This window comes from Scyliorhinus torazame, chromosome 12 (assembly GCF_047496885.1).
Source record: "Scyliorhinus torazame isolate Kashiwa2021f chromosome 12, sScyTor2.1, whole genome shotgun sequence".
NCBI classification, from domain to species: Eukaryota; Metazoa; Chordata; class Chondrichthyes; order Carcharhiniformes; family Scyliorhinidae; genus Scyliorhinus; species Scyliorhinus torazame.
This window is the reverse complement of record NC_092718.1, coordinates 44,118,262-44,131,591: the sequence shown is the minus strand read 5'-3', so window position 1 is coordinate 44,131,591 and position 13,330 is coordinate 44,118,262. Positions and strand designations below refer to the sequence as shown.

The window sequence follows — 13,330 nt, the reverse complement described above, 5'->3', positions numbered from 1 at the left end:
GGATCTCGGTGTTCTCCCACTTGCTGCTCCGCTCCTTCTTCGCCCATCGCAGGACACACTCCTTATCGGTGAAGTGGTGGAACCTTACCACCATAGCTCTCGGCGACTCGTTCGCCCTCGGCCTCCTTGCCAGGACTCTGTGCGCCCCATCCAGCTCCAGGGGCTGCGGGAAAGCCCCAGCGCCCATCAACCTAGCATCGTGGTCACATATGCCCCAGCATCCGACCCCTCCACGCCTTCAGGGAGACCCAGAATCCGCAGGTTTTGCCTCCTTGACCTATTCTCCAGGTCCTCCAGCTTCTCCTGCCATTTTCTGTGCAGCACCTCGTGCGCCTCCACTCTAACCGCAAGGCCCAGAATCTCGTCCTCATTATCAGAGGCCTTCTGCTGCACCTCCCTGATCGCCGTCCCCTGCATCTTCTGGGTCTCCACCAACCTTTCAATCGACGCCTGCATAAGGGCCAGCAGCTCCTCCTTTAAATCCACAAAGCAGTTTTTTAAAAACTCCTGCTGCTCCCGTGACCACTGGGCCCACACTGCCTGATCCCTGCCAGCCGCCATCTTGCTTTTTCGCGCCCGTTCTCCTCTCTTCTCCAAAGCCGCTTTTTTGATCGCCCCACTCCTGGTCCACTCCATACAGCGCTGGGGGACCCTCACTGTTTCCTTCCCACACTGAGAATCATCATCAAAGTGCCGCTGGAGCTCCGTAAAAGGGCCCAAAAGTCCGTTATCAGCGAAAGCTGCCGACCATGCGACCTACCTAGGCATAGCCGCAACCGGAAGTCTCGTTATCAATTCTTATCGCGTGGTTACATAAGGTCATGAACTGCCAGTCATAAGGTCATGAGCTGCCAGTCCTGGATGTGGTCGCAACTGTTTTGACTGCTTAGAATAACAGCTCCTGCAGTCCATGGAGCACTGGCCATCATTGACCCATTGTTTTTGGAGGATACATCTGTTAGAGTCACTCTTCGTCTAAAGTTCACTGTCTCAGCAGGAAAACACCATGGAGCAACTTAAAAGCAAACATTAATTCATATCCTTGCATGTTACAAAGGCAGAAAGTTTACACCAACACGACACAAATTCGAAATACTCATCTTCATCTTTGAATCCCTCCATTGCCATGTCCTTTCTCCCTATAATCTCTTACAGCCCTACCATGCTCAGATCTCTGTATTCCTCCAACTCTGGGCTCTTGTGCGACTTCTGAACTCTGAGCTCCATCATTGACAGCTATGCCTTCAGCCATATCGGCCCTGGTGTTCACTCGCTAAAGCTCTACAAGGCACTGATTCTTAGAAGATTTTCTTCAATCCAAACTCTGACCCCCCCCCCCCCCCCCCCACCTCCAATTTCTTTTGTTTGATTACGTTCCTGTGATATATTATGGGCCATTTTACCACATGGACTGCAGCAGTTCAAGAAGGCAGCTCATCACTACCCTCTCAAGGCCAAATTGGGATGGGCAATAAAAATGGTGGCCTAGCCAGCAACACCAGCAGTCCGTGAAAGAAATTTTAAAAATAAAGGTGCTACATAAATTCAAGCAGTGTTGTTTATAATGTTGTGGTTATATTTTGGTTGAAGATTCAGTTATTGATGTGAGCTTTGTTAATTATTTATTTTGTAAGAACAAGGGGCAAGATTCTCCGACCCCCCGCCGGGTCGGAGAATCGCCGGGGGCTGGCGTGAATCCCGCCCCTGCTGGTTGCAGAATTCTCCGGCCCCGCGATTCGGCGGGGGCGGGAATCGCGCCGCGCCGCTCCGGTTGGCGGGCCCCCTCCCGCGATTCTCCGGCCCGGATGGGCCGAAGTCCCGCCGCTAAAATGCCTGTCCCGCCGGCGTACATTAAACCACCTACCTTACCGGCGGGACAAGACGGCGCGGGCAGGCTCCGGGGCCCTGGGGGGGCGCGGGGCGATCTGGCCCCGGGGGGGTGCCCCTACGGTGGCCTGGCCCGCAATCGGGGCCCACCGATCCGGGCGGGCCTGTGCCGTGGGGGGCACTCTTTTCCTTCCGCCTTCGCCACGGTCTCCACCATGGCGGAGGCGGAAGAGACTCCCTCCACTGCGCATGCGCGGGAACGCCATCAGCGGCCGCTTACGCTCCCGCGCATGTGCCGCCCGGAGATGTCATTTCCGCGCCAGCTGGCGGGGCGGAAATCCGTCCGGTGCGGGCCTAGCCCCTTAAGGTTGGGGCTCGGCCCCCAAAGATGTGGAGCATTCCGCACCTTTGGGGCGGCGCGATGCCCAACTGATTTGCGCCGTTTTGGGCGCCAGTCGGCGGACATCGCGCCGTTTCCGGAGAATTTCGCCCATGGTTCATAATTGACGATAATTTCCATCAATCACAGCAAGCCATTACCAACTTCATTTTGGCTCTGAAGCGACAAATATAGATCGTTCGCCTCTGAATCCAAAGAACATTCATACAGTGCAGTAGAAGGCCGTTCGGCCCATCCAATCTGCACCAACCATCTGAAAGAGCACCCCACCCTATCCTCGTAACCCCGTAACCCCACCTAACAATTGGACACTAAGGGGAAGTTTTAGTCTGGCCAATCCATCTAAGCTACATTTCTTTGGACTGTGGGAGGAAATTGGAGCACCTGGAGGAAACCCACGCAGACACGGGAGAATCTGCAAACTTGAGAGCCTTTTTCCTCAGATGGTGATGTCTAGCACGAGGGGACATAGCTTTAAATTGAGGGGAGATAGATATAGGACAGATGTCAGAGGTAGGTTCTTTACTCAGAGAGTAGGAAGGGCGTGGAATGACCTGCCTGCAACAGTAGTGGACTCGCCAACACTAAGGGCATTCAAATGGTCATTGGATAGACATATGGACGATAAGGGAATAGTTTAGATGGGCTTTAGAGTGGTTTCACAGGTCGGCGCAACATCGAGGGCTGAAGGGTCTGTACTGCGCTGTAATATTCTATGTTCTATGTTCCACACAGTCACCCGAGTCGGAATCGAATCAGGGCTCCTCATGCTGTGAGGCAGCAGTGCTAACCACTAGGCCATCGTGCCGCCCCTGGGACATGGTACATTCTAAGACTTGTTGCGTGTAAGCCCTGGCAGCCCTGGATTTTGTGTTTAAAATGCTGATTTAAAAAAAAAAAAAATCTACAAACCCATCTTGTTGACCGCTTGATTGGCCATTTGAAAAGAATATCAGGGCTTTAAACAAATTTCCAAGTGGACCTTCATATTTTATCACAAACGTTAGTTGTTACGGTGACTGCACTACTTTGGTTTCATGTCACCTGCTATTCTATTAGCTAAAGTAAGGATTTTGCTGTTGCGCCTGACATCTTGAACATCTTGAATCATCCCAGGCCAACCTTTACCTGCACGTGTCCCATGTAAACCCATTTCTGCAGTTGCTAAATGCAAATTTACTGAACAAAAATATCAATTGCTTTTTTTCTGACCACCTATAATCCAGCAACCTCGCAAAACTATTTCTTATAACTTACACGAATCCTCTTCGGCTTCCTTTCTGCTTCTGTAAAGTTAGTAGCTAGTTGCATTTAAAAACAAAAATTCCTGAACAGGAAGCAAGATTTCATTGTTTGGAAGGGGATTTGGATATGCCAGGGGAGGTTGGAAACATAAAAGAAAGGGGGCGGGTTTCTCCGTCCTACCGCACCAAATTTCTGGTGTGGCACGCTGTCGGGATTCACCGTTTCGCCGGCTGATCAATGGGGTTTCCCATTGTGGGGCAGCCCCGCGCCGTTGGGAAAACCCCGGGCTGCCGGCAAAATGGAGAAACCCGACGGCGGAGAATTCAGCCCAGTATACTGGAGGCAAGGAGTGGATGGGGTGAGTTAGGTTACCTCTGAGCAGAGTAGGAATGAAGACTTTTTTTCCTGGTCAATACTATATAGTGATTTATTGATCAACTTATTTGGTTGCTATTGGTGATTTCTGTTGCAAAGAACCATACTTAAAGCAGAGCGCTTTTATTAAAATGTTGAACTGTGCATTATGTATGAGCTTTCTCGCTTCAGTTTGACATTGTGGCATTTGAAAGGAAAACAATAATTCAAGGTGCTTTTGCCCCGGTGTGTCAAATTAAAATTTAAAAATGGAGTTTTATAAATAAATGTTTAATTGTGTCTTGTTATGTCATGTGACTTATCACAACTCCTACTAGTTATTTATCACTTATTCAATAACAAAGCATCTGAAAGCATCATTTTTAACACATGGCTTCCTAAGACTGCGCTAATTAGAAGGTGTACCATATATTTTATAATTCATGTATTAAAATATATTATCAAACTGCTCTTCAAGAACAATTAAATTCTCAGCTTTTTGGGAACTTGATTGTAAATGATAAATATCTAATTTGCCTGTCTAATTTAGCCTTTATTATCTTCTCCATGCTGAAGTTAAAATGATGAATAACATTGTGGTCCATTGGGAATTGCTGTTTGTTTTGTTTCTTCATTCTACTGCGCTTTATATGAAAAGAACAGTTTGTTCATAGGAAGGCAAAAAAAAATAAATTGCAGAATACTTTGTGCCAAATATGATGCGGAAGATTTATTTGTGATTTCTGCAGTGGATCAGTGGAAAGCAGGCAACATCTGTCTACAACCCCCAGTCATGGCAATTCCCTGCCAAGTTACTCTGAAGGAAGTGAGAGTGATGCTGTACATAACTCTACTGTGGAGAGTGATTGTGAATCCCGCTCTACTATGTACAGCTACCAGCAGAATTCACAAGGGCAGCCCAGTGACCAAGAGAATAGTACGTGCTGTAGTCAATGCAATTCTAACTGCAGCTGCGTTTCCCGGGACATTCTGAAAATGGAGGAGGACCCTGATGGATCCTGTAACCATACGCCTGAAAGAGAAGACAACATGTATGTATATCTGGAGGCATTATTACTGTAAGGCTAAGGAAACAAATTTGTTTTACCTCCATAAGTCTCGCTTTTTGCACGACATTGCTTTTCTCCCACCAATTATTATTTATGCCATTTTTGAAAGAAAAGCCTACCATTTTATTTAATATGATGCCAACATATAGTCAATGAACCGCATTAGTAACTAAGAGAGAATTTGTCGCAGCAAGCTTTATAATTTTTCGTAGTTCCTACTGATTTATTCTAAAATGAAGGAGGAAAAAATAAACCTATCACAAGATATGTGCCCACTGAGGGAATTTATATAAAGGAGCCTCATTCTGTTGTGGTGCTGTTTAGACAACTCTTCAGTTCCTCACTTGACTAATCATTCTCCACATATGAGCCTGGATAATGAATGCTGAGGGATTATCTGACTAAAAGGACATCGTAATTGAACCTAATCTGAAACTAGACACTTTTCAGCAGGTCTAGTTGGTGAGCAAGCAGCAACAGTTATATGGCTGACCTTTTCTTCACTTTGCCCAACTCCAGAAATAGTGGGGGTTAATTTAAAGTGCCCCTATATTGACCCGCTAAAATTAGAAAGCTCAACATTATCCGGAGACCAAACTTGCAGCTACCCTAGTTTCCAAAGCTCAGTATCACAACAATGCCTCTAAATAACAGCAACTACTTTCATTTATATCAGCAACTTTAATGTAGTAAAATGACCCAAGAATCTTAACCATATGACACTGAAACACAGAAGAGGATGGAGGACAGGTGAATCATTAGTTCGGATGAAGAAAGATGTTTTCGGAAGCATTTTAAGCAGAGGTGCAGACGTTTAGGGAGCAAATTATAGAGTGTCTGGCCAAGGCAGCTAATTCAACAATTGGCAGCCATGCAGTAATTAAAATCAAGGCAGGGCAGGGGGTAAGTGTTGGAGGAGCATGGGGATTTCAAAGGTTTGTGGTGCGAGAAGAGATTTGAGGCCAAAGAGGGATTGGAAAATAAGGATGAGTGTTTTAAAATAGAAACCTGGGGCGCGATTCTCCGACCCCCCACCAGGTCGGAGAATCGCCGGGGGCTGGCGTGAATCCCGTCCCCGGCGTGTCCCGAATTCTCCGCCACCAGAGATTCGGCGGGGGCGGGAATCGCGTCGCGCTGGTCGGTGGGAATCGCGCCGGTCGGCGTGCCCACCCCGGCGATTCTCCGGCCCGCGATGGGCCGAAGTCCCGCCGCTGTCAACCCTTGCACGCCGGCGTGGATTAAACCTCCTTTTGAACGGCGGGATAAGGCGGCACGGGCAGGCTCCGGGGTCGTGGGGGGGGGGGGAGCGCAGGGCAATTTGGCCCCGGAGGATGCCCCCACGGTGGCCTGGCCCGTGATCGGGGCCCACCGATCCGCAGGCGGGCCTGTGCCATGGGGGCACTCTTTATCTTCCGCCTTCGCCATGGTCTTCACTATGGCAGAGGCAGAAGAGACCCCCTCCCCTGCGCATGCGCGGGGATGTTGTGAGCGGCTGCTGATGCTCCCGCGCATGCGTCGCCCGGCGAAGACCTTTCGGCGCCAGCTGGCGTGGCGCCAAAGGCCTTTCCCGCCAGCCGGCGGAGCGGAAACCACTCCGGCGTGGGCCTAGCCCCTCAAGGTGAGGGCTTGGCCCCTAATCTCCGCACCTTTGGGGCGGCCCGATGCCGGAGTGGTTCCCGCCACTCCATTACGCCGGAACCCCCCGTCCCGCCAGGTAGGGGAGAATCCCGCCCCTGGTCCTGAATTGTCCAACAGTTGGAATCTCTTTTTCCGCCGGCAGCATACCCCCGCCCGAGGGTTTCCCGTCGATGTGGGGTAGCTTCAGTGGGAAATCCCAGGGACAAGCACTGGGATTAGAGAATACCTCCATCAGTGAATGGTGCGCCGCTAAGAAACACGTGGCTGGGGGACTGGAGAATCCCATCTCTTTTTGAACTGAAAGAGAATTACAATAGTCATGTCTAGAGGGAATAAAGATGTTTATGAGGGCTTCAGCATTAAATTAACTGAGGAAGGGTCAGAATCAGATGATCCCATGGAGGTGAGGGAGTGCATATGTGGTCAGTAGCTTATCTCAGGGCCAGCACAATACCAATGTTGTGATTGCTGTGGTTCAGCTTTAAGCTGTTTCCAGGGATGAAAACAGAGATCAAGAAATGGAGTTTGTGGCGGGGATCAAAGACAGTGGCTAGGGTTTTCTGGCCCCTCCCAGGTGGATTTTCTGGTCCTTTTGCATGGCTCACCTGCCCTGCCAGCGGGGATCCGGTGCGGGGGGTGTTTCAACTTCAGTGAGACCGGAAGATCCCGCAAATGGGAAGGGTCAGAAAACCCTGCCCACTGACTTCAGTATTCCCAATATTTGGTTGGAGAAAACTGATGTTCATAAAAAATTGGAGTTCAGACAAGTAGTGTGACAAATGGCCGATGGTGGAAGGATAAAGATAGATGAGGTGAGGTAGAACTGAGTGTTGTATATGTGGAATTTAATAATGCCTTTGCAGAGTGTTTATCCATTTCAGTCCAAGAAACTCCTGTTCCTCCAAAGCTTGGCTCACTGTCTGCATGGAATCTGCACGTTCTTCCTGTGTCTGCGTGAGTTTCCTCCGGGTGCTCCGGTGTTTCCTCCCACAAGTCCCGAAAGACATGCTGTTAGGTCATTTGGACATTCTGAATTCTCCCTGTGTACCCGAACAGGTGCCGGAATGTGGCGACTAGGGGTTTTTCAGAGTAACTTCGTTGCAGTGTTAATGTAAGCCTACTTGTGACAATGAAGATTATTATTATAAACTCATGCTAGGTGTTGCATATATCACACTTAGGGCCCTGTCCTTTGCAAACACTAAGAATGTGTTCATGCATTGCACTTTTTACAGCTAAATAAAAATTTGGGGAACAGTCATTCCTTGGTGCATTCTCTATTGCAATGCCTTGAGCAATCAAAGTTGACTTGCCTTGTTTGAATTTAAACAACAGCTTGGCAGATAACTAGAGAAATTGCTGGATAAACTCAGGTCAGCATCTGTGGGGCGAGAAACTGAGTTAACTTTTCAAGTCCATATGATCCAAAAACCTCTCCACAGAGGCTGCCAGACCTAAGTTTACCCAGCATTTTCTGTGTATATTTCAGATTTCCAGCATCCGCAGTATTTTGCTTTTACTTGACAGATAACTGTTCCCTGGTGCATTCTCCATGGCAATGCCTCTACCAGTCCACTTGCCAATCAGTTGGCACCTCTTTCTCATGTAGTATAAATTGTTGTTACCTTTGAGGTTTTGCATTCTTGAGATTCTGTCCTGGTGAGTGCAAGACAAAGAGTTTCGACAGCATGCCTCTTTTTTCAGCAATAATCTAAATTAAAACACAAAATTCAACTACTTTTGTAACTCCCACCAATTATGGCACATAGATTCATAGCATTTTTTTTTAAAAGGTAATCGGCAGTTATCCAATCACAAGAAAATTGAGATAAAAGGAACGGACATAGTTATGGAGGTATCTCAAATGAGAAGTAAACTAACGGAGTTATTGTCCCAATGTTTGCTATGTGGATTAATGAAATGCATGATGTGGCATAGGATCTCATAGGCCAGATAGGGTTGAGTTTTAATATCAGTCTTGTGGTAAGTTATCCTAACGTTGGCCATGATAGAGCACAGTTGGCCCCCTGTTATATGCCTTTGCCTTTTGTCTAGAATCCTCAGAACCAGACACTGAAGTTTAAAGAAAATTGAAAATAATTTTGACGCAAAACTTCCACTCCCAAGAAGCTTCCCAAATGTATCTTTGAGCTTGTTTTCAAATCTTTCGGACAAATTAATTCTGATACTGTGTGCGCTTGGGGTGCATGAATGAAATCCTTGAAGGCCCCATGAAGCTTAAATTCATCTGCACTGAAGAAAATACAATTCTGCAAACACCAATTTAGGATTTGTCAAAAATGTAGTAATCACTTTATGTCTATTTATTTTATGCTTGTCCCTGAGTTTTCTGATTTAAAATTAAGAGCTATTTCAATCTGCGTTGCCTGAATGAACTCCCAAGATTCATTCTCCAGCTCATTTTCTCATTGGTTGAAAACTTATAAGCACAAATCCTCTTTCAGTATGAGGAATGGCATGCTTCCAGCCACACTGCCAGAATTAACTTGTGCATGCTGAGATATTCCAGTCATTATTCGTTTCCAACTGAAGGATATTAGCTGAAAGGCCTTTGAAATGATGTGTGACTTGCTGTGGTGAATTTCTGGCTTGGTAAATTCTATGGGTTATTACGAATTTGCCTTTTGAAGTTTAGCCAAGGTCTGTCATGGCAAGTGTGATATGACTAACATGAAGCAATTATAATAATTATGCAATATAAAGTAATTTATTACATGATACAATTTTTAATAGATTGGTCAATCTTCCATTGTGCATTGTTAATGAGCAGCCACTCTGAGGTTAGCTATGTCATGGGGGTTCACGTGAAGAATGTGGTGACATGACTACAGAAATGAATTGTTCCTGGTGTTCCACGATAAATCACAGTGTCTTAACTGCAAGGAAGCAAATGTGTTTGCGGTTATTAATGTAATTTATTTCTCCACCCTATTTGTACTTAAAATTATTTAACATAGGGTGGGATGATAATCTGACTGGTCAGTTTTTTTGTGATCGAAGCCCTTCTGAAGATGCAGAACAGTGGCATTTGCCAGTTACTACTGCTGCATCTTCAGTGGACTTGATGCATTCTGGAAACGTCCTTGACTATTTACTGTGTGCACTCTTGTCAAAGTTTCTTATGATCTCAATTACTTATCTCTCTTATTTATTTTCTGCTGCATGTTTTCCACATGCTTCTACTTTATTGTCTGATAACAATATTGAACCTGTGGTGCTGGCAATTCAATTGGTGAATGTTCTTCTGAATTTTTCTGGGCCTGCTGAAACAATGACCATTGGAGCCTCCGACTCTTCAATGATGTAAATCAAAGCTTTGACAAAGAGTCACCCAGACACAAAATGTTAGCTCCCTTCCCTCTCCACAGATGCTGTCAAACCTACTGAGATTGCCCAGTGTTTTCTGTTTCTGTATTCTGCAGATGTGAACTTACAGAATATGGTTCACGATTCTATCCTTGAGAAGCAGGCTCGTGAAGCTGTGCTTGAGTTCTGGAAACATGTTTAACCATCACCTTATTTGAACAATATTTATCCCTTCAGAATATTGTGCATTTTCACCTTCCCTTCGGCGTTCTAATTACAGAAGCCTCATTAAAGACACTAATAACTATTATTACCAGCAGGGAGCTTAATCGGGTTCCTTCGAAATTTCAGCAGATTTTTGTTGTTATTTTGTTTCAAGTAGTTTCAATGGGATAACTTCATATAGCGCACAGTAAAAACATCCACAGTTGCAATCTGCATAAATGCTGAAGGAGATTTCAGTAAGGGCGTCAAGGCAATTTATTCTACCGTTGTTGTATTTTGATCTCAAAATGTCAAAGTCCATTTTAATGCATTAAAAGTAATTTTTCTGTTTTTGCTTTGCAGATTTATCTTTATATAAAGTTAGGTATTTGACTGCTATTATGATAAATTATTTTGAATATTAATGCTGCCATCCATGTTATCGTTTATTACGAGGGGACTGAAGGTAAAAGTAGACAGGTTATACTTCGGTTATGTAGAGCATTGGTGAGAACAGGGGCAAAATTCTCCCCAAACGGCGCGATGTCCGCCGACTGGCGCCCAAAACGGCTCCAATCAGACGGGCATCGCGCCGCCCCAAAGGTGCGGAATGCTCCGCATCTTTGGGGGCCGAGCCCCAACATTGAGGGGCTAGGCCGACGCCAGAGGGATTTCCGCCCCGCCAGCTGGCAGAAACGGCCTTTGTTGCCCCGCCAGCTGGCACGGAAATGACATATCGGGGCGGCGCATGCGCGGGAGCGTCAGCGGCCGCTGACAGTTTCACGCGCATGCGCAGTGGAGGGAGTCTCTTCTGCCTCCGCCATGGTGGAGACCGTGGCGGAGGCGGAAGGGAAAGAGTGCCCCCACGGCACAAGCCCGCCCGCGGATCGGTGGGCCCCGATCGCGGGCCAGGCCACCGTGGGGGCATCCCCCGGGGTCAGATCGCCCCGCGCCCCCCCCCCCCACCAAGACCCCGGAGCCCGCCCACGCCGCCTTGTCCCGCCGTTCAAAAGGTGGTTTAATCCACGCCGGCGGGACAGGCAATTTATCGGCGGGACTTCGGCCCATCCGGGCCGGAGAATCCAGCGGGGGGGGCCCGCCAACCGGCGCGGCCCGATTCCCGCCCCCGCCGAATATCCGGTACCGGAGACTTCGGCAACCGGCGGGGGCGGGATTCACGGCAGCCCCCGTCGATTCTCCAACCCGGCGGGGAGTCGGAGAATGACGCCCCAGATCTGGAAAAACATGTACACTATTGGTGCGCTTACTTAAGAAAGGATGTAAATGCTTCGGAAGCAGTTCAGAAGAGAAAGTCTACTACACTAATACCAGGAATGGTTTGTTTTATGAGGAAAGGTTGGAGAGGTTAGGTTATATCCACTAGAGGTTAGAAGAGTAAAGACTTGACTGAAACCTTTAAGATCCTGAGGGGTGACAGGGTGGATGTGGAGAGGATATTTCCACTTGTGGGAGGACCAAGAACAAGGGGGGGGAAACACAGTTTAAAAATAATGGGTCGCCCATTTCAGACAGAGATGAGGAGAACTTTCTTCTCTCATAGGGTGGTGAGTCTTTGGAACTCCCTTCCTCAAAAGGCAGATGTTTTAAGGCGGAGCTTGATAGATTATTGATAGGCAAGGGGATGAAAAGTTATCGGTGAAAGGCAGGAAGGCGAAATTGAGGCCACAGTCAGAACAGCCATAATCTTGTTCAATGGTGGCGCAGATTTGAGGGGCTGAGTGGCCTAGTCCTGTTCCTAATTCGTATGTTCGTATCCGCATAAGTATTTATTTTCTGACTCATTTACTATTAATTCTTCTGTGTACTTTGCCGACCCATTAGCTTCGTGCACCACCACCACCTTTCCTGGAGGTAGTGATTTATGCCGTTGCAAGAGTGCACAAATTTGTTTAAAAATAGTACGCACCATAAGTAAGTAAATGTGTAGCATGTTTTAACAATGAATCAAAGACAGTAAGGTCTCCAGTGTGATTTCTGGGATTGCATTTTCACTGCGGGGTGGGAAACAAAAGTCAAGACCTTTTCTGTGTCCCAAATCTGCCCCAGGTTATCATTACTATGGCTGTCATCTGAGTTCTGTGATTGGACAGTGAAGATTTACGGAAAATTTTAGGCTGGATTTTTCACTTCTGTGGCGTTTCAAGAGGAGAGCCTTAGGCCTTCAGGGCCGGGCAGCTTTTGTTTTTCAGACGTGGACCTTGAAGGGATGCCGGAGGCCATGAGGGAGAGGAGGGAAGTCCTCTTCCTGGAGATTGGCACCCACATAGACCGAACGGGCCTGATTGGAGGCACCTGCCACTATCTGCGGCAGAATAGTGGTTCGAAGAGTGTGGGTCCACTTTTCAAAAGAGGTTTAATCACCTGATGTGCTCCTGCAAGGTAAGTGCTACCCTCAATCCCCAGGACAGGCGTCTGGTTATCCATCCTCCAGCAGAGACACTAGCTAAGAGCTCCCTGAGTGCAGGCTGTTCCAGAACATGGGAGGGCTGTTCACTGAGGTTACTTACTAACCGCTCAGAATAGCCCTGAGCCATAGTGCTGCTGAGGACCTGTAACCACTGATAAAAGTATCTCTTAATGAATTGAGCAGCTGCCATTGGCCTGAGGCCTGTAGTGCCTTATCTCATTCTTTTTTGTCCTTGCAGAAGAAATGGACACATAATACCCAAGTAAGAGCTCAAATGGATGAAGATGTATCTTGTGTCTAAGGTGTCACACCAACGGAGGTAGTCAGGATCACTGACCATGACCAGAGCAAAATGGACACTCTTACTAGAGTTGGTGATTACAAGAGAGTAAATTGGTCATTAAAAGATACATTGAACTCCAACCTGTGCTACAGCATGCCGAACCCATAGTTGCAATGGGCCGTCTCAGCACTGTGGAGGCCAGTTCTTTCCAAGGCTATCTCTCACGATCTCTTGCGTCTCCCACAGGGTCATACGTCCACCCACGGAGATCTTCACCCTCTTCATCACCAGGCTGAGATGACCAGTCAAACTCTGAGGATGCACCGTCACATCTTCAAGTGCATCATCCACCTGCGCAGATACATTAACCTTGGTGGCCCTTGCCCATGTTTAGATACCGGGGTTTTAGGGGCCTGGGTTTTGGAGCACTAGGGTGCAGGCGGAGAGAAGAGAGCCAAAGGGAACTGTGGTCAGTTTCCTGCGGAGGAGAGAGGGCAGACATATCCCCAATCAGCAGGGCACAACTGCAGGGCCTCAGACATCACTGAAAAGGA

The 13,330-nt window shown here is 47.5% G+C and overlaps 1 protein-coding gene across 4 annotated transcripts in view; it reads left to right on the top strand.

Moving 5' to 3' along the window:
• Window positions 1-13,330, top strand: part of LOC140387540 (protein unc-13 homolog C-like) — a 972,441-nt gene that overhangs the window by 228,825 nt on the left and 730,286 nt on the right. For 3 of the 4 annotated variants that reach the window (XM_072470778.1, XM_072470777.1, XM_072470779.1), the window contains one exon: window positions 4,576-4,878. The exons of the other annotated variant lie outside the window; for it this stretch is intronic. In XM_072470778.1, the coding sequence (XP_072326879.1) occupies window positions 4,576-4,878 (303 nt within the window). The remainder of the gene's footprint in view (window positions 1-4,575; window positions 4,879-13,330) is intronic. 4 annotated transcript variants of the gene reach the window in all.